General features: G+C 38.2%; 1 protein-coding gene across 2 annotated transcripts in view; it reads left to right on the top strand.

The window, feature by feature from the left end:
* The window catches only part of HMGCLL1 (3-hydroxymethyl-3-methylglutaryl-CoA lyase like 1), a 217,262-nt gene that overhangs the window by 68,253 nt on the left and 126,265 nt on the right, over positions 1-22,744 (top strand). Inside the window, exons 2-3 of one of the 2 annotated variants that reach the window (XM_049894612.1) lie at positions 16,815-16,895; positions 17,125-17,232. In XM_049894612.1, the coding sequence (XP_049750569.1) occupies positions 16,815-16,895; positions 17,125-17,232 (189 nt within the window). Of the gene's footprint in view, positions 1-16,814; positions 16,896-17,124; positions 17,233-17,268; positions 17,465-22,744 lie in introns of those variants that run through there. The other variant, XM_049894620.1, reaches the window with a different exon arrangement.

Here is a 22,744-nt window from a genome sequence, read left to right as displayed (position 1 = left end):
TTTAAAATATTTTAAATCAGCATTTCCTTTAGATTTTCTAATTAACACTTTTATTACTATTTTAACATTTAATACAGCAATACTAAAAGTGCTACAGTGAAACCTGTGAGAGCAGGAACTTGACAGGTCTGTCTTATTTTTCTGGATCTCACAGTTCTCTCCCTTTGATAGGGTGTAGTCACCGCCTTTCTCTTACTCTGTTTAGTGGAAAATAGTTGAATTTTCCTTCTCAGACAGGTTTCTGCCTTACACAGGTTCTGGCTTTTGAAGGTTTTATTGTAGTAGTAAAAAAATAGATTATGTTGGCTAATTTTTCATATTTGTTAATTCATTTTATTTCATATTTTTATTTATTAATTTTTCATCTTATTTTATTTTTGAATTGCCACGAATGCAAGAATAAATTATTTGATTTCTTGAAACTATATAAGGTAAATAACCATTGAAAGCATGGCTGTGTCAGGTCACATGCTCCAACAACACAGTTTTTTTTTTTTTTAATTCCTTTATGTTAATTTTAAAGCTTTTACTGGGTAGTTTTTTGAATCCCTGCATTAAAAATGACCATTCCTCTTGATCTGTTCTGTTTGTTTCTTCAGTTGGTGAGCACTCTTTTTCTTGCTGTCTCGTTTTTTTCCCCTATGATTTTAATGCCATTCATGTTCCATAAACTGTTCACACAATCTATTTTAATTCTATTTTCAGCCCTCGTATCTCATTTTATTCATACCCTAGTTGTGCTTTTGCATTAAAAAATATTAACTGAGGACCGTTAAGCACATACATATGCACTGATTCCTCAAGCCACTTTTTGAAAAGTTCAGTTAATTTACTGGGAAGTGAACTTATGTGGTGCGATGTTAAGAGCCTACCTTTTTTTTTTTAATTTTAATAAATAATTTTAGATGATTTTGTATTGTCCATTATTCTACTACATTGCAATCTGCCATATGTGCAAATGCCCCTTATAATAATATGAGGCTTTTTTGTACCTACTCTTGATTTATTCAAACGTTCATCAAATTTATGTATTTCGAGGTGGGGCCAAGATGGCTGACTAGGTAAAAGCTACCTCAGATCCCTTCTGCAACAAAGACTTGGAAAAACAAATAAATTGATCACATACATGACAATCTATGAACCCTGACCATCAAACACAGATCTAAAGAGTTGACCTGAGTGACAGAGACTGAGAACGAGCAACTACGGGGAAGCAGCGACTGTTTTCGGAGCCTGGAGCCAACATCCCAGTCAGAAAACCTTGGCGCCGGGCTTTGGACTGGGTGCAGGGGAGCTGAGCATGGCATCCTGAGATGCTGCAAACACGGGATGCAGCCCTAGCCCCCAGAAGTGACCTCGGGGGAAGCCCAGCCAGTGCACGCAGGCAGCACAGCGACACGGCAGACAGGAGGAGAAGCCACCTGGAGGCAGCAACTGGTTTTGGAGCTTGGAGTGCAGCGTGCCAGCCGGGGAACCTTGGCACTGGGCTTTGGACTGGAAGCGGAGGAACTGACCATGGCTTCTGAGACAGCACAAGCACAGGACGCAGGCCTGACCCTTGGGGGCAGTCTCGACCCAGCCAATGTACACAGGCTACACATCCCTTGGGAATCTCAGACAAAACAGTCATCACCATGCAAGATAAGTAACTTTGTCTATATTTGGGGTGCTACTCCCTCCTATCTATCTGATCCCTCCCCTCCCCTTCCCAGGTGGCTTCATTAACCTTGGAATTTCCTGAGCCAGAGAGGAAAGTGCTCTGCGGTTTTTGTTTGTTTGTTTGTTTGTCTTTTTCTAACCCATTCTCCTGGCCTGAGAGAAGCAGCTACAAAAAACCCAGGGACCAAAAATCCTTCCCTGACTTCCTGAAATTGGATTAAAAATACAGAACCAGTTCCAGCCAAGCCTATGAGATCCACAGTCTTGGGCTTTCATCCCTACAGGGAACAAGGTGACTATTACAATGCAAAGACAATTCTGATAGGGATCTGACTGTAATTGTTTTGGCCGATTACTGGAAAGACAAGTTTCCCAGGTCTGAAATCTCTACCTATTAAACAGAGCCCTCACTGACCCACAATGGGGAACTGAGGGCTGAAGCTCCCCCCAGACTACCTAGCCTCCTGCCATAGGGGTCTGAGGATGGTGACACCTACCAATCTGTAGAGGTACATGCATTGGGTAACTAAGGCACAGCTGCAGAGCCCACCCACAAAAGTGCTTTAGGAATAGAGAAACACCTACCTCACTGGCACTTGGGGGAAGCCTGTCAGCATCCTGCTCCCCCTGGAGTGTGACCCCCCAGCTGCTACTAGAATCTGGTGCACACAACTATCACCACTACTCCTCTAGGTGGATAGGTGACAGTCTGCGCCAAACACTTGATGACCCAAAATCAGATTCTACTCAAGAATAGTGAATGGACTCTTAGGCTTATATATCTGGTAACAGCCCAAACCAGCTGGTAATAGGACATAAGTGATTCAAAGGCTACAAAACTCAAGATAGCACAATCTAGTAGCCCATCTACGTGTATTGAAAGAAAACAAAACAAGATAAGACTCAGTGAGCAAATATAAAATAAATCATTACAATATCTTATAGATGGCTCAGAGACAGCAGTCGATATCAAACCACATAAAGGAGCAGACCATGATTGCTTCTGCAACTCCCCAAATTAAAGAATCAAAATCTTTCCCAAATGAAGATACAATCCTGGAATTGCCCGATGCAGAATATAAAAAACTAATTTACAGAATGCTTCAAGACATCAGGGATGACCTCAGAAATGAAATAAGGCAATCTACAGAAAAAGGCAAGGAATACACTGATAAAGCAGTGGAAGAAATCAAAAAGATTATTCAAGAACATAGTGGAAAAATTAATAAGCTGCAAGAATCCATAGAGAGACAGCATTCAGAAATCCAAAAGATTAACAATAAAGTTATAGAATTAGACAAATCAATAGGAAGTCAGAGGAGCAGAATCGAGGAATTGGAATGCAGAGTGGGGGAGATGGAGGATAAGAAAATTGACACCAATATAGTTGAAGAAAAATCAGAGAAAAGATTAAAAAAAAAAAGAAATCCTAAGAATCATGTGGGACTCTATGAAGAAGAATAACTTCCGTGTGATTGGAATTCCAGAGCAGAGAGGGATAACAGAATATACAGAGAGAATAGTTGAAGATCTGTTGGCAGAAAACTTCCCTGACATCATGAAAGACGAAAGGATAGCTATCCAAGATGCTCATCGAACCCCATATAAGATTGATCCAAAAAGAAAATCACCAAGACATATTGTCATCAAACTTGCCAAAACCAAAGATAAAGAGAAAATTTTAAAAGCAGCCAGGGATAAAAGAAAGGTCTCCTACAAAGGAGAATCAGTAAGACTAAGTTCAGACAACTCAGCAGAAACCACACAGTCAAGAAGGCAATGGGATGACATATACAGAGCACTGAAGGAGAAAAACTGCCAGCCAAGGATCATATATCCAGCAAAACTCTCTCTGAAATATGAAGGTGAAATTAAGACATTTACAGATAAACACAAGCTTAGAGAATTTGCAAAAACCAAACCAAAGCTACAAGAAATACTAAAGGAAATTGTTTGGTCGGAAAAACAATAATATCAGATACCAACACAACACAAGGTCACAGAACAGAACATCCTGATATCAACTCAAACAGAGAAATCACAAAAACAAATTAAGATGAATTTCAAAAGGAAAAAAAAATGCTCAAAACAGGGAATCATTGAAGTCAATATGTAGAAGATCACAATAATCAAAAAGAGGGACTAAATCAAGAGGCATAGAACTGCCATATGGAGAGTGATACAAGGCGATATAGGACAATACAAGTTAGGTTTTTACTTAGAAAAATAGGGGTAAATATTAAGGTAACCACAAAGAGGTCTAACAATTCCATAACTCAAAATAAAAACAAAGAAAAACATAGTGACTCAGCAAACATAAAGTCAACTACTATGAAAATGAGGAACACAATTTACAAAGAAAAAGTCTCAGCACAAAAAAGTGGAAAAATGAAATTGTGAACAACACACACAAAAAGGCATCAAAATGACAACACGAAACACACACTTATCTATAATTCCGCTAAATATAAATGGACTAAATGCACCAATAAAGAGACACACAGTCTCAGACTGGATAAAGAAACATGATCCGTCTATATGCTGCCTACAAGAGACATACCTTAGACTTAGAGACACAAACAAACTAAAACTCAAAGGATGGAAAAAATATATCCAGCAAACAACAAGCAAAAAAGAGCAGGAGTAGCAATATTAATTTCTGACGAAATAGATTTTAAAGTTAAATCCACCACAAAGGATAAAGAAAGACACTACATAATGATTAAAGGGACAATAGACCAGGCAGATATAACCATATTAAATATTTATGCACGCAATGACAGGGCTGCAAGATACATAAAACAAACTTTAACAGAACTGAAAAGTGAGCTAGACACCTCCACAATTATAGTAGGAGAATTCAACACACCATTTTCGGAGAAGGACAGGACTTCCAGTAAGAAGCTCAGTAGAGACACAGAAGACCTAATTGCTACAATCAACCAACTTGACCTCATAGATGTATACAGAACATTCCAACCAACAGCAGCAAAGTATACTTTTTTTTTCTAGCGCACATGGAACATTCTCTAGAATAGACCACATATTAGGTCATAAAACAAACCTTTGCAGAATTCAAAACATCAAAATATTACAAAGCATCTTCTCAGACCACAGGGCCATAAAAGTGGAAATCAATAACAGAAAAATTAGAGAAAAGAAATCAAATACTTGGAAACTGAGCTAAACCCTGCTGAAAAAAGACTGGGTTATCGGAGACATTAAGGAGGGAATAAAGAAATTCATAGAATGCAATGAGAATGAAAACACTTCCTATCAAAACCTCTGGGACACAGCAAAAGCAGTGCTCAGAGGTCAATTTATATCAATAAATGCACACATACATAAAGAAGGAAGAGCCAAAATCAGAGAACTGTCCCTACAACTTGAACAAATAGAAAGCAAGCAACAAAAGAATCCATCAGGCACCAGAAGAAAACAAATAATAAAAATTAGAGCTGAACTAAATGAATTAGAGAACAGAAAAACAATTGAAAGAATTAACAAAGCCAAAAGCTGGTTCTTTGAAAAAATTAACAAAATTGATAAACCATTGGCCAGACTGACTAAAGAAATACAGGAAAGGAAACAAATTACCTGAATAATAGATGAAATGGGCCATATCATAACAGACCCAAGTGAAATTAAAAGAATCATATCAGATTATTATGAAAAATTGTACTCTAACAAATTTGCAAACCTAGAAGAAATGGATGAATTCCTAGAAAAACACTACCTACCTAAACTAACACAATCAGAAGTAGAAAAAACTAAATAGACCCATAACAAAAAAAGAGATTGAAAAGGTAATCAAAACACTCCTAGCAAAAAAAGCCCTGGCCCGGATGGCTTCACTGCAGAGTTCTACCAAGCTTTCAGAGAAGAGTGAACACCACTACTAAAGATATTTCAAAGCATAGAAAATGATGGAATACTATTTAACTCATTCTGTGAAGCCACCATACCCCTGATACCAAAACCAGGTAAAGACACCACAAAAAAAGAAAATTACAGACCTATATCCCTCATGAATACAGATGCAAAAATCCTCAACAAAATTCTAGCCAATAGAATTCAATAGCATATCAAAAAAATAATCAATCACGACCAAGTGGTATTTATACCAGGTATGCAAGGCTGGTTTAATATTAGAAAAACCATTAATGTAATCCACCATATAAATAAAACAAAAACAAAAACCACATGATCTTATCAATTGATGCAGAAAAGGCATTTGACAAAGTCCAACACCTATTTATGATAAAAACTCTCAGCAAAATAGGATTTGAAGGAAAATTCCTCAACATAATAAAGGGCAACTATACAAAGCCAACAGCCAACATCAGTCTAAATGGAGAGAGCCTGAAAGCATTTCCCTTGAGAACGGGAACCAGACGAGGATGTCCTTTATCACTGCTCTTATTCAACATTGTGCTAGAGGTCCTAGCCAGAGCAATTAGGCTAGACAAAGAAATAAAGGGCATCCGGATTGGCAAGGAGGAAATAAAATTATCTCTATTTGCAGATGACATGATCTTATACACAGAAAACCCTAAGGAATCCTCCAGAAAACTACTGAAACTAATAGAAGAGTTTGGCAGAGTCTCAGGTTATAAGATAAACATACAAAAATCACTTGGATTCCTCTACATCAACAAAAAGGACATCGAAGAGGAAATAACGAAATGAATGCCATTCACAGTAGCCCCCAAGAAGATAAAATACTTAGGAATAAATCTTACGAAAGATGTAAAAGACCTATACAAAGAAAACTACAAAGTACTAGTGCAAGAAACTAAAAAGGACCTACATAAGTGGAAAAACATACCTTGCTCATGGATAGGAAGACTTAACATAGTAAAAATGTCTATTCTACCAAAAGCCATCTATACATACAATGCACTTCCGATCCAAATTCCAATGACATTTTTTTAATGTGATGGAGAAACAAATCACCAACTTCATATGGAAGGGAAAGAAGCCCTGGATAAGTAAAGCATTACTGAAAAAGAAGAAGAAAAGTGGGAGGCCTCGCTGTACCTGATTTTAGAACATATTATACAGCCACATTAGTCAAAACAGCCTGGTACTGGTACAACAACAACAGGCACATAAAGCAATGGAACAGAATTGAGAACCCAGATATAAATCCATCCACATAGGAGCAGCTGATATTTGACAAAGGCCCAGTGTCAGTTAATTGGGGAAAAGATAGTCTTTTTAACAAATGGTGCTGGCATAACTGGATATCCATTTGCAAAAAAATGAATCAGGACCCATACCTCACACCATGCACAAAAACTAACTCCAAGTGGATCAAAGACCTAAACATAAAGACTAAAACGATAAAGTTCATGGAAGAAAAAATAGAGACATTAGGAGCCCTAATTCAAGGCATAAACAGAATACAAAACATTACCAAAAATGACAAAGAGAAATCAGATAACTGGGAGCTCCTAAAAATCAAACACCTATGCTCCTAAAAATCAAAATCATCTAAAGACTTCACCAAAAGAGTAGAAAGACCACCTACAGATTGGGAAAAATTTTTCAGCTATGACATTTCCAACCAGCTCCTGATCTCTGAAATCTATATGATTCTGTTAAAACTCAACCACAAAAAGACAAACAACCCAATCAGGAAGTGGGCAAAGGATATGAACACGCACTTCACTAAAGAAGATATTCAGGCAGCTAACAGATACATGAGAAAATGCTCTCGATCATTAGCCATTAGAGAAATGCAAATTAAAACTACGATGTGATTCCATCTCCAACAAGGCTGGCATTAATCCAAAAAACACAAAATAATAAATGTTGGAGAGGCTGCGGAGAGATTGGAACTCTTACACACTGCTGATAAGAATGTAAAATGGTGCAACCACTTTGGAAATCTATCTGGCGTTTTCTTAAAGAGTTAGAAATAGAACAAACATACAACACAGAAATCCCACTCCTCGGAATATACCCTAGAGAAATAAGAGCATTTACACGAACAGATATATGCACACCCATGTTTATTGCAGCACTGTTTACAACAGCAAAAAGCTGGAATCAACCAAGGTGTCCATCAATGGATGAATGGTTAAATAAATTATGGTATATTCACACAATGGAATACTATGCATTGATAAAGAACAGTTACGAATCTGTGAAACATTTCATAACATGGAAGAACCTGGAAGGCATTATGCTGAGCGAAATTAGTCAGATGCAAAAGGACAAATATTCTATAAGACCACTTTTATAAGATCTTGAGAAATAGTATAAACTGAGAAGAACACATTCTTTTGTGGTTATGAGGGGGGGAGGGAGGGAGGGTGGGAGAGGGTTATTTACTGATTAGTTAGTAGATAAGAACTACTTTAGGTGAAGGGAAGGACAATACTCAATACACGGAAGGTAAGCTCAACTGGACTGGACCAAATGCAAAGAAGTTTCTGGGATAAACTGAATGCTTCGAAGGTCAGCAGAGCAAGGGCGGGGGTTTGGGGACTATGGCTTAAGGGGATTTATAAGTCAATTGGCAAAATAATTCTATTATGAAAACATTCTGCATCCCACTTTGAAGCGTGGTGTCTGGGGTCTTAAATGCTAACAAGAGGCCATCTAAGATGCATCAATTGGTCTCAACCCACTTGGATGAAAGGAGAATGAAGAACACCAAGGTCACACAATAACTATGAGCCCAAGAGACAGAAAGGGCCACATGAACCAGAGACTTACATCATCCTGAGACCAGAAGAACTAGATGGTGCCTGGCCACAACCGATGACTGCCCTGACAGGGAGCAGAGCAAAGAACCCCTGAGGATGTAGGAGAGCAGTGGGATGCAGACCCCAAATTCTCATAAAAAGACCAGACTTAATGGTCTGACTGAGACTAGAAGAATCCCAGCAGTCTTGGTCCCCAAACCTTCTGTTGGCCCAGGACAGGAACCATACCCGAAGACAACTCATCAGACATGGAAGGGACTGGACAATGGGTTGGAGAGAGATGCTGATGAAGAGTGAGCTACTTGTATCAGGTGGACACTTGAGACTGTGTTGGCATCTCTGTCTGGAGGGGAGATGGGAGGGTAGAGAGGGTTAGAAACTGGCAAAACAGTCACGAAAGGAGAGACTGGAAGGAGGGAGCAGGCTGACTCATTAGGGGGAGAGTAAGTGGGAGTATGGAGAAAGGTGTATATAAGCTTATGTGTGACAGACTGACTTGATTTGTAAACTTTCACTTAAAGCACAATAAAAATTATTAAAAAAAATTTATGTATTTCCAGGAGGAATTCATGTTTAATTATGTGGTGTTTATATTGACACTCAGCACTGATTTTCCACTGAATGCCAAGAACGAGTACTAGTATACATACATATTGAGGAATGTTCCCATTTTAAAGCTGGTTTTAATGTCTGTCAAAACTCTTACTGAATGGAGCTGAGAAGGATGTACTTACTACACACACTCCAGTTTTCCTTCTGGGTGCCCTCAAGTTGCTGAAAGGTAAAAGGATAGCTTCCTTTATCTTTTGTTTTAGTGAAGTGTAAGACATTGTTCTTGGAGTTTTAGATGACTTACGTGACATCAGGAACCTTATTTTTACTTTGTTACAAATATATTATTAAACTGCCGGAGATTTCCTTTGACTGCACCTTGGAACATGGACAGTCTGAAAGGAGGGTTTCAGGTATCAGCTTTGTTGATTTAGGCTTTCATTCTAGATAGGCACCTGGTGAGAGAAACTTCATTAGCCTGCTCTAGAGGTTTTAGAGGTCCAGGTCTCCTCTGGGTATCTGCTATATCAGTGAGAAGGTTTTATGTGTTTCTGACTAGAATGAGTTAGAAGAGAAATTAATGTCTAAGAAATAAATAGCGGAATATGGAGAGTTTACCATGAAATGCAGCATGTAAATATTTCAGATAAGATGATAAAAATGGGTTCTTTTTGGAAAATTTAATATCTAATGTCCCCCTACAAAGTCCAGTACACTTTCAAAAGAAAAATCACACAATTTCCTGATTAAGACTTTTCATTTGTGCAGTGGGAGCATTTGATTTGGCTGTAGCAGCAGTTTTCTTTGGGAATACTGGCAACAGAACAGGATATTCCAATCTCCATAAAGACTTTATTTACACATAAAATTACTCTTTAAGAAATCAAGAACATGCAAAAATATATCTAGAAATTTCTACTGTGGATGGTGTCAGTTTCCTGGGGAAAAAGCAATACAATGAGTTGTAGGACGAGTAGTGTGGGAAGGGTATAAAGGATCATATCTGTCACTCTCAGGAGGACTGATTTTATATATAGAAGCCACCCATTTTTACTGCTGGGGTGAGTGTGTACACACACACACACACACATATCCTAGAGATGTCGGAGAAATAAGTTGGAGAAATACCCTTCAAAATATGCCTCCATTTAATTCTATATAAGATTGAAAAATATGAGTAAAGCAGACAATTTACATTCTGTGTAAAAGAAAGTTTCATTATTTTTTTTTTCCAATCAAAACTCCATAGTTTGTGATGTATTTAGCCTCATCCTAAAAAAAAAAAAAAAGAATACTGGAATAAAATTCAGGAGCTTAACCGGGTAAACTTAGAAAGCTGTTTAATCTCTCCTTCAGTTCTGCCGACCTTATAGTGTAGCTTCGCAAGTGAAAAGTAGATAGAAAAGTGCTTTGGAATAATGAAACAACATACAAATGCAAGATAGTACTGCTTTTGTTGTTGCTCTATGAAAGTGAACCATTAGAAATCTGATGCCAATTGTGGTTATACACTCAGCCATACTACATAGTTTTTTAAAACCGTCACTCTGGATAATACATCTTTTGTTTTTCACTAGTACCATGTACTACTGCATGTTAAATAGGGCTCAGTAACATAAGCCTTTTAATGCAGTTAAAATAAATTTAGACTATAGACTTCTTTAAGAACTATGTTGATAACTTCTGCAGACTATTTTTTTTTCCAACTCAATTTCTTGGAACTCACAAGTCATTCATCAACTCTTAAATATTCGATATCTAAGAATAGTAGTATTCCCTTCCCCACAAAGGTGGCAGATCCCTATACTACTAAATTGTAAGCTTGTTGTAAACCCATTGCCATTGAGTCGATTCTGACCTGTAGCAATCCTATAGGACAGAGTAGAACTGCCCCATAGGGTTTCCAGGGAGTGGCTGGTAGATTCAAACTGCCAACTTCTTGGTTAGCAGCCAAATTCTTAATCACTGTGCCACCAGGGCTCCAGGGTTGTTATAGGCAGGAAGTTTTACTGGGTTGATTCACTTCATACCTAGTAAATATAATAATGTTGGTTAACATGTTTACTAAATGAAAGGTCAGCTTTTTCACTTTTCTAAATTTTAGATATGAATTAATATATTCACTCATTTAATAAACATTAATCAAGTGTTTATAAGGTGTCCATTCTGGTACCTCTGAAGTTCTTAATCAGAAAATGGGAAACAGTGAGGCAAAGAAGTGATTACAGATATATTTTAAAATAGTACTATGCAAAGGGCTATGGAATCATAAAAATGAAATTATTTAGTTTTAACTGAACAGATCAAGAAAGCATTTCTTGAGTAAATGACAGATCGAGTCTTGGAGAATGAGTAAGAATTTTGGTCAAAGCAGTAATTGAGTATTAGTTGAGGTAATCATTGTGTTACAAAACAATTTTCCATGGGTCTCTTGCATTTCTTCATGTCTTAATAGTAAAGCACTAACTGTCGTTCTTCTTCTAGAATCTTTTCAAGATGTTTGTCTAGCAAATAGCCTTGGAAGACAGGAGCTAGTGACTCCCTCTAGAACAAAGGCAGGCATGCTTACCGCCGATTATGAAATGTTCAGGTTCCCTAAGTGCAGCTTCTGTAATGTAAACAACTGCACATGTAGGTATTGCCTGGTCCTCCTCATATTGCCCTGTGGGAGTTGTAGCTCAGGGGACTACTGTACAAGAATGTTGATACTCTGACTACGGTTATTAATGTGAGTAAAAAAGCTTTTTGTCACTGACCAGGAGTCTCATGTTTTCTGTCAGAATCCATGGAACTGTGGAAGGGTTAACTTATTAGCTAGCAGGTGGGGTAAAATCTGAACCCTTCACAGTTTTTAACAGTTTTGTTGATGAAGATGGATGTTGGCAGAGACATGGCTTTCTGAAAAATGAGGGCTTCATGCATGGGTGGTTTAATAGGAATTGAAAGAAGTCCATGAGAATTGGTAACAAACATGTTGAGCGGATTTTATGGTCAACTAGGCAATAAATAGTCCTCTACTTTGCAGCCTGTTAATGATGAGCAATTGGGAATGTGGTTGTAGATTGAGTACCGGGAAATAGGCAACAGCAGTATGAGTGGTGCCCTGGTTGTACTGATTCCCCTCAGGGCAGGGGAAATTCCTTGGCAGTATGGTGGTGAGTGGCAGGTCCACCCTGCTGCAACAACTATTTATGAAATGAATCCTTTGTAGGCAGAAGGCTCCACCCTCTTTCCTTCAATAATTAGAGTATGGAAGGAAAAATAAATTGGCCAACATTGTGGAAGAAACCAGGTGAATCATAAGAACTTTGATTGGCTCATTTGGGGGTCAGATGTGTAATACTTACTAAGGAAAAATAACACACTTGGGCCTTGTTAAAGCTTAGTCCCTCTGCAGTCTATCAGGCCAATCTTAGATCCAATTGGAGATAATAGTAAAAGCCTCGATGTTTTTTGTTATGGGTCCTGCTGATTGAACCATCTGGGGCCCATACTCAGATTAGGTCCACTAGAATTAAGCTACTGACCAAGCTTCCATCATCCAAATTGCCACTGTTGCTGCCTGGATCCATCGTTATACTGAACATGGCAACACATCCACTGTCATAGACTAGGCACAAAGTAAACGACTCTGCTTCTGATGCAAGGGCCAGCACTCATGGCATGAGGTTTGTTCAGCTGGTTGGATCCAGGATTCTTGGGGGTGGGCAATTGCTAAGGTTGGTATTGCAGGTTAGCCTATTGTATTTTTACGCAAATAATGCATGCCTTCTACGTTTATTTGCCACCCATGCCCTCCCCCCATAAGGTATTTTCAAAAGCATGCCATGCTGATTTTTTTACACCAATATGCCAAAAAAAAAAAAAAAATGGCGTAATGGCACTTACAAAAATACCTCGGGAAGGGAGACGTGTGTTATTTGCATAAAAATACGGTAATTCTGTTGCTGGGAGCTTTGAGAATAACCTAGTTAAATGTTGTTTATGAAAGAAATTGAGCAGGTTTTGTCCCAGCCTCTATTTGTCAGATTAATCAGAGGAGCCAGTAGAGTGGATTAAAAAAAAAAAAAAAAAGAGAGTGGATTAGTCATAGGAAAATTTCCAGCAGCCAAGATGGTATAAAAATGAAAGATGGATATTAGTGGGAAATAATTCTTCCTGGATTTCTTGAATTTCTGTATGTTTTGGGAACAAGGCACTAATTGTCTTTGTTGCAGAATATCCTTTCAAGGATTTTTGTATAGGGAGTAGATTTGAATGATAGAAATAGTATCTCCTTCTGGAGCAAAGGGTAAATTTGCTTACAGCCTTAGAAGGTAGAAATAAAGTCTCCTTTCGAAGAAAAGGAAAGGCTTGCTCACTGTCATGTATAATACACATAATTTCTACCTCCAGAGCAAAGGAGAGATACACTTACTGTCCATTATAAAAAATTCAGATTCTCTAAGTGTAGAGTTTCTCCCCTGTAATGCAACCCACTGCATAAGAAGAAGACACATGGCCCTTTTTGCTTTGCTGGATGGCTTGGGGAATCAACACAAATTCTTATACTCAGGCTACTGCTCTTGCTATGGGTGATAAATTTTCTTTATCTCTGAACCAGGAGTCTTGTGCCTCCCTCTAGCATCCATGACAAACCTTACCTGTTAACTTCTAAGTAGAGTAAAATTTCATACACTTCACCGTTCTTGACAACTAGTACCTTTAAAATATAAACTTATAATCCCTGGTGGTAAGAGCTTGTCTGCTAACCAAAAAACGTCAGCAGTTGGAATCTGCAAGATGCTCCTTGGAAATGCTATGGGGCAGTTCTACTCTGTCCTGTAGGGTAGCTGTGGGTCACTATGAGTTGGAATCTATTCGATGGGAATGGGTTTGGTTTGTTTTTTTAATCTTAATAAAGTCTAAAACATTGAAATATATTTACTTCTGTAATACGAACTGATTGCTTCTTATTGACAGTAAATTCCTATTCAAGCAATGATTCAGGGATGTAGGAATCTTCCAGTTTTTGTCTCTATCATCTTTATCTTTGAAGCTTTATCTTTTAGCTTTTAGTGTGCCATACTTATCTGCGTCAAGGTGGCTGAAGGGGAAAGAACATGAAGGGGTGTGCATGGTATATTTTCATGGACCAAGTCTAAAAGTGGTGCATATTTTTCCCATTCATGTTCCATTAGCTGGAACTTGTTCAAATATAACTCCTAGACAAAGGAAAAATGGGGTCCATTTCTATGTCCATGAAAAGCGAAACACAGCTGGCGAATTGCCTTCCCTACAGATGAAAAAGTATTTCCAAGCAACAGAAACTTCATGTGTACAGACGTGCAAGTGAGGAAGACATGATTTTAGCTCAGCTTTTTTTTTTTTTTTTTTAAAGCATAGGTTGGAGCCTTGGTAGTGCAGTGGTTAAGCGTTCAACTGCCAACCAAAATGTTGGCAGTTCAAGTCCACGAGCCACTCCTTGGATTTGCCTACAAGGCAGTTCTACTCTGCCCTATAGGGTGCTGTGAAGTCAGAACCGCCTCCACGGCAATGGGTTTGGGTTTTTTTTTTTTTTTTTTTGTAAACCATAGGCTGCATGAAGGAGAGTGATGATAGGAAAGGAGAGATTCGTCCTGAGCATCTTTTTCCTTAGGCTGAGAGTTCTCTCTGACTGTTAGATATGCTGTTAGATTGAAGGATATTAAGGAGAGTACTTAGGAAACTTTAGTGATAGATTTTATGTGCTCATGTGACATTGTATGACTAGGCATTGTTTATGTAAATCTAAAGATCTATAGTTAAGTCGATACGGAGACAGTAATGCCCAAGAAGAGACTAAAGCTCACCAAGAGAAGCCTCTCACATCACACATATTCAACTTGTATGTATTAATTGGTTTTATTTATATTGTTGTTTGCTTCTTCGTTTACTTCAGCACTTCTGTTTTTAAGGATCTTGCTGTTCTTTGAACTTACTGAATACATTCTAACTTTCTGCTGATTTCTCAGGTATTTGCCTATGTCTAGAAAGACAAAACAGTAGCATTAGATTCAGGAACAAATCTAAAGAGATACCATGTGAACACATTCTGGTTTGACTGAAATGGCGATAATTACTGGCATTCTGTAATTTCTTCGGATTGCTTGTTAATTATGCCAGCTTCAACAAATTGATGCAAAGGAAGAGCATGAGCTCTTTGATTATATTCAACCTGTTGTTATCACCTTAAAAACACTATGTTCTTTTTTTTTTTTTGGTGAACATTGCTGTTTAATAAAGAAGTGCTCTTCACCCATTAAGCTCCAAGGTAATTGCAGTTGAAAATGCAACTTCAGGAAACAATCAGTGACAATAAGATGACATGGTCTAAGATTCCCTAGATGTGTGTGTGTGTGTGTGTATGTGTGTGTTTCCTTTTCTGCATTCTTGACTGGATAAAATTAGAAAGAGGAGTAACCTCTCATCTACTCCACATTTTTCAAATGCCACCCCAGTCCTTTACTGCCTTGTTGAACTTACGGCCACACTATAAATGAAGCATTATTCTGTGACTGTCATCCAAAACTGAGCCTGAAGCTAAGGTACCCCACATCTCCCCCAGGAACTCCTCAAGTTAACATCACCACCTGTTCAGAAGACACATAAATGAGAATTATTTTCTTTATTGGTTAATTTTTGCTTATTGCCCAACTTCATGATGATTGTGGGAGGTGGTCAGTAAAGACTGTGATAGAGACCATCTGGGTTCTGTTATCTTAGCACAGAGTGCTAATAAAGTCAGAAGACTGCTTTGGACCCTAACAGAGCCAGTGAACATTTTTTTTCTGTGCCGTAGACACAAACTGGGTTCTGCATCCAAAACAACCACTTCATCAGTATTTACCAATGTCTATTAGAAGGACAGAGTGAGACAGTATGAATCAGTGGGTCAAAAGTCATCATCCCTGAAGAAGAATGAAACAAAAATCCTTTGAAGACAGGTCCTGACGATTTGGATTGATGTCATCAACTATCTATTTGAAGAACTTGATGAATGGATCACCTACACTTAACCAGCTCAGAATGTACCAGGAGGTTACATTGGTCCAAGTCTTGAAAGATTACTCTACCTCTGATTTTAACTGCAAGATGAAGTTTATAAAAGCTGTTCTTATTTCCCAGGTTTTAAACTGGTGTCTTCAAAAACATGGTGTGTCCATAATAACCAGTTTGGGAACAGAAGTTCCAGGATACAGACCCTCTTTTACATCAGATTTGGGTTAAAGGTAGGGTAGGGTATTACACTGGGTTTGGACTAGGCTGTTCCTAATAGGGTGTTAAGGATTAAAGTCTACTGTGGGGTCTGTCCCTAAGGAAGTAGCATCTAGGTGGCAGTTGTGCTATTGACACAGAGAAGAAACAAACATCACACATTCTTCTCTAGTCTCAACTTCCTGGGTACAAGCCAGATAACTAAATCTACACTCCTCAAGTTCAGAATATAGAGGGTAGCATCTTGTATGACTGTACTTGCTAGAAGTCTATTAATATGATGATCTACTTATTTAATAAATTCGAGCAGTGCCAAGTTTATCATTATATACAGAATTAGCCTATAGATTTGCTCTGTAGATCCTGGGTAAATCATCTATTCCACAGTTATATTTTAAAAATTAACCTTTTGAATTCTAATCCCATCTAGATAGACTGAATATCACTCAATTGCAAGGAAAGAATGGCTTTATGTTGCCAATAACGTCAACTTGGTATGAAGATTATATCATTGTATTGATTTCTTACTGTTTTAACTTTCAGGGGTGAGAACTTAATGAAACAAAGTGTAGTTGTTTAACTTCTTCAAATAAGCAAGTATTGTCACCTAAAAATGATCTGTTTTTCTTGCTCTTGTATTTCGTATTTCAGGAATCATCCCAGTTATCTGGACTCCCTGAGTATGTTAAAATAGTAGAAGTTGGACCAAGGGATGGATTACAGAATGAAAAGGTAATTTGATAATAATTTTACATTTTTATTTCAAATTATAAGTCTAAATATTAATATTTCTTAAACTTATGTGGATTTCATACGCTCCATTGTTACATGTGCTCTCGGTTGCAGCTTAAACTTAGAAATCATCAAATAGGATTTGCTTTTAGTTAGGAAGTAATTTTTTTTTGTGCTTCAGTAGACCCCATGGAATTTACTCACCGAATCACTTTTTATGTTTTCATAGGTTATAGTTCCTACGGATATAAAAATTGAATTTATCAATAAACTTTCCCAAACTGGCTTGTCTGTAATAGAAGTGACCAGCTTTGTGTCCTCCAGATGGGTACCACAGGTATGTAAATGTATAACTCCTGAATTATATCCTCAATTCAACTCTGAGAATTATTTAGTAAACAATATAATATCTATTATGACATTAAATTGATATAATTTCTTATTTGCCATGCTTATTTTCTTACAAAATATTAGCCCATGCACTGAGATCTGGATTAAAGAAAATTCCTTTGATGGAATATTTTAAATCAAGTCCTAAGAAGTTATTTGGAACTCCATACTAAACACATGTGAGTATGTGGTCCAGTGTACGAGTGCAAGATCAGCCTCTTAAACAGTAATTTAGGAACATGGTCATCATTTACCATTTTACTGACTTTATGAATGATCTGAATGTCTCCAGGTGCTTTAGACTTTTTGTCTATTAGATGGAAGCGATTGAAGGCCTGATAACTGCCCCATGGAATCCCATGTTAGAGAGTGAGAAATGTGGATATACACTTTCTTCATTTTGCACCTTTTAGCGCTTACATTTGCAATAGGGTCATATAGGTGGAATATATATATATATATATATATTCATTAAAGACAAGGCAAAAAGGGTCATTTTAGAACTTTTCACTGGAAGATGATAGACTCCCAGGTTTATCCAGAGTTGGCAGGCAGGTGGCAGCACTCATCACTCTTGAGACTTGACTCTGATCTTTGAAACGTGATTAATACTTAGCTGCCAATAAAATTCTCTCCCTTCTCAATCCAATGCTTGTTCTCAGCCCTCAGGTCCCTCAGTCTCTCCCCATCACTTAACTCCATTGATTGCTCTCCCACTCTCGTCCCTTGGTTTCCATTATTCTCTACTCTCCTGGTTTTGTTACTTCACCAACTGCTTTTTTCCTGTCATCTCTGATATTTCTATCTTTCTGCTAACACTAAATTTAGGTTCCTACAAAGTTCTGCCTTCAGTACTTTTCTCTGCCTATACTATTTTCTTTGGTAGTCTTTCCAGCATCAGTGGTCACCTCCATGAGGATGACAGATCTTTATATCTAGGTCTTCCATCTCTGTAAGCTTCAGCTGGATGTGCCATCAGCAACTGAAACTCAGTGGATACGAAATAAAATCTGTTATTTTCCATAGTACTTTATGCTAGTAGCTCAACTGTTTCCATTGAAATTTTGGACTTTGACTGCTCAAAGGGTTGTCTTATGTATTTAGTCATTCACTGGCTAATAAAAAATCTTCTTTCTTGATGCAGTTTATACTTGTCTTTTCTTTTTAATTCCCACTGATGCATTAATAATCTAGACCCTTGTGGTGTAAAGCCTAAAATCAAGGCTCAATAGTGTGTGCTTCATCTGGTGAAACCAGGAGGGACTTCAGTGGTCAAGTTTCCCTCCCCACTCTGTTCTGATGGACAAGGTCTCCTACATGAGAAACCCTCCTTGTCAAGGGGACCAGGCACAGTTCCTGCTTATTCTTGAGTAGTAGGTTTCAGGTCCCTGCCAGCCCACAGAATTATCCAACACCAATCACATCATCTTGCGGGAACTGATGGCCCTTCACTCTCTTGACACTACAAAGTGTGCTGCAAGCCTGTCTCCACAGCCCCTGGTTTTTCACTCTGTTCCTGAGTGCAGCCCCAGTGTGACCTTGCATGGGATGAAGTGTCTTCCTCCCAAGGCTGTGAGTATCTGTGACTAATAAACCGCTGTTGATCTCATCTGTCCAATGTCAGGTGTCATGTGTTTGTTCATGTCTATAACCCTAGAGAGGGAATTCCTTCCTTACCAACGGGGTGACTAGGAGGCAATTAAAATAACCTTCATTGCCTAATTGTTGCAGTACCTTAAGTGATATTCGTATATTTATTTATCTATTTATTTATTGTACTTTAGGTGAAAGTTTACAAATCAAGTCAGTCTCTCATACAAAAAGTTACACACACCTTGCTATGTACACCTAGCTGCTCCCCTCCTAAAGAGACAGTACATTCTTCCTCTCCAACCTGTATTCCCCACATCCATTCAACCAGCTCCAGTCCCCCTCCTCCTTCTCATCTCCCCTACAGACAGGAGTTGCCAACATAGTCTCATGTGTCTACTTGAGCCAAGAAGCTCACTCCTCACCAGTGTCATTGTCTATCTTATAGTGCAGTCCAATCCATGTCTAGAGAGTTGGCTTTGGGAATGGTTCCAGTCTTGGGCTAACAAAGGGTCCAGGGACCATGACCATCAGCGTCCCTCCAGCCTGTCAGACCATTAAGTCTGGTCTTTTTATGAGAGTTTGAGATCTTCATCCTGCTGTTCTCTTGCTCCATCAGGGGTTCCCTGTTGTGTACCATGTCAGGGCAGTGATCAGTGGTAGCCGGGTACCATTTAGTTCTTCTGGTCTCAGGCTGATGGAGTCTCTCTGGTTTATGTGGCTTTTTCTATCTCTTGAGGTCATCTTACCATATGTCTCCTTTGCACCAGGTAGGTTGAGGCCAATTGATATATCTTACATGGCTGCTTGCTAGCATTTAAGACCCCAGACGCCTCTCCCCAAAGTGGGATGCAGAATGTTTTCTTAATACATTTAGTTATGCCAGTTGACCTAGATGGCCCCCAGATCCCCATCCCTGCTACTCTGGCCTTCAAAGCACTTGGTTATATTCAGGACACATCTTTGCTTTTAGTTTAGTCCAGTTGTGTTGACTTCCTCTGTGTTGTGTGTTGCTCTTCCCTTCACCTAAAATAATTTTTGTCTATCTAGTTAGTGAATGTCCCTCTCCCTCCCCCTCCCCCTCATAACCATCAAAGAATATTTTTTTCTGTCATTAAACTTTATCAGGAGTTCTTATAATAGTGGTCTCATACAATATTTGTCCTTTTACAACTGACTAATTTCACTCAGCATAATGCCTTCCAGATTCCTCCACATTATGAAATGTTTCACAGATTCATCATTGTACTTAACCATTGCATAGTATTCCATTGTGTGAATATACCATAATTTATTTATCCATTCTTCTGTTGATGGGCACCTTGGTTGCTTCCATCTTTTTGCTATTGTAAACAGTGCTGCAGTGAACATGGCTGTGCATATATCTGTTTGTGTAAAGGCTCTTGTTTCTCTAGGAAATATTCCAAGGAGTGGAATTGCTGGATCGTATGGTAGTTCTATTTCTAGCTTTTTAAGGATGCATCAAATCAATTTCCAAAGGGGTTGTACCATTTTACATTCCCACCAGCAGTGTATAAGTGTTCCAGTCTCTCCACAACCTCTCCAACATTTATTATTTTGTGTTTTTTGATTAATGTCAGGCTTGTTGGGGTGAGACAGAATCTCATTATAGTTTTGATGTGCATTCCTCTAATTGCTAATGAGTCGGAATTGACTCAACGGCAGTGGGTTTGGTTTTTGGTTTTTTAATGGCTAATGACCGTGAGCATTTCCGCATGTATCTGTTAGCTGCCTGAATGTCTTCTTTGGTGAAGTGCCTGTTCATATCCTTTGCCCATTTTTTAATTGGGTTTTTTGTCTTTTTGTGGTTGAGCTTTTGCGGTATCATGTAGATTTTAGAGATCAGACACTGATCGGAAATGTCATAGCCGAAAACTTTTTCCTAGCCTCTGGGTAATCTTTTTACTCTTTTAGAGAAGTCTTTGGATAAGCATAGGTGTTTGATTTTTAGGAGCTCCCAGTGCTTCCTATGTTATAGGTGTTATAAAGGTAGAGACTGTGTTTTCTTGTTCATTGCTGTATCCCCAGTGCTTTGTGCATAGTAAGTACTCAATAAATACTTGTGAAATGAATAATAAATCAATCAGCCTGACAGAACATACAATACATACTACTTTCAATTCACTGATGTGGACAAGAGACTCTTAACTTTTGTTCTTGTACTTAGTCCTGTGTAATGAAGGCCCTGGTGACACAGTGGTTAAACGCTTAGCTGCTAAACAAAAGGTCAGCGGTTCAAACCCACCAGCCTGGAGAAAGATGTTGCAGTCTCCTTCAGAGAGATCACAGCTTTGGAAACCATATGAGGTCACAATGAGTCGAAATCTACTCAGTGGCAATGGGTTTTAATGAAGGTCACAGACACTTTCCTTAGGAAGACATGCATAACTTGATGAGATTAGACATATTTGTTTGAGATTGACATTTTATAAAATGACAGCTATTACTGTTTGACTAGCTGCCATTAATTTTAAGGGAGTGTTAGACCCCGTTAAGTCTCATGAAGTTATCCCTGTGGGAGATGGGAAATTGATTGATTGACTCATCAGACTGATCTAGGAGCAATTTGATCTAAGATCAGTAATCTAGGATGCACCTGGTGACATTTAAAGGATGAGACTGAAATCCTTTCTAGAGGGCCAAGCTGCTTCTTACACAGCTAGCTAAGAGAAAAGATGAACAAAACAAAAGGGAAGGCAGTCAGTCTGTGAGCAATAAAAGGAAAATGCCTCCTGGCTTCAAGTTAAGAGGATTACATGTGGTAGGACTATAAAATTATATGATTTATTTTGGGCTTGGTCCTGGACTTAACCTATTGAGATTTAATGAACTCTCCTTAGACTCAAAACATTACCAAATAAATGATTGAATTTACCCACATACCTCTGGAGGAAGGCTATGGTGAGGTAGAAGTGCCCCTAGAACTGTTCTTGTCCACATTCCCCCTGAGGCTTGAGCAAGTGACTCAACCTCTTTGAACCCTGGAAATCCCAGCAGTGATGCCTGCAGAATGGGAGGGTTGGGGGTAAGAAGGCATGTGAATGGGTCTCTGTGTATCATGCCCAGAGTTGGAGCACCTGGCTCTTGACCAGTGTTCAATAGTGTTATTGAAATGAATGCTTGACTGACAGATAGACTGACCTACTGATCCTGGACTCCATACAACTTAACTTTCTTCTCTTTGATAATCTTTTTTCTAAAGATTAAAATATGTATTTAGTTTAAATGTTGGATCAGGCCCAATCTGAATAAGTAAAGATACTTTGCCCTTTAAATACTAAGGCATTTGTTACAGCTTTAATACTAATCTCTGTACATGTATTCCAAAAATAATAATAATAATAATTTAAGTAAATTAAATATCTGTAAAAGAACAGTATACCTGAGTCAAAGAGAATATGAGACTCATTTTCTGACGTTATACCAGTCACTTACTACATAATACATCAGGTGTTTTTCAAAGGGCGATATTGAGAGTATCCTGGTTTTGCATTTTAGTTTTTCATAATTGAATTGGTGTTTTAGACTTCATCCAGCTTGCCTGAGTAGAGCTTTTTTTTTTTTTTTTATTGTAGTTGGAAGTTATCTCATTATGTAACCCTAATGATTTTATTGTTTTTATGCTATCAAAAAAGGCTTTCGGTGAGCAGAACATTCATAATGTTAATTTCTCTTTGGAAATAATATATCATTCTGTCTCATTTTAGGAGGAAATGTTATGACGTCAAGCTTGTCTAATTTAAAGTCATATCTGAGTTTTGTCATGGAATAATTTCCTTATAATGGTTATGTGTGTTCTCTGAAGTAATTTCTACTTCCCCTTAAGACAAAGTGTGTGGCTGTAAATT

Source organism: Elephas maximus, chromosome 1, assembly GCF_024166365.1.
Source record: "Elephas maximus indicus isolate mEleMax1 chromosome 1, mEleMax1 primary haplotype, whole genome shotgun sequence".
Taxonomy (NCBI): domain Eukaryota; kingdom Metazoa; phylum Chordata; class Mammalia; order Proboscidea; family Elephantidae; genus Elephas; species Elephas maximus.
The sequence above is the reverse complement of the archived record's forward strand: the minus strand, read 5'-3'. Positions and strand labels throughout refer to the sequence as shown.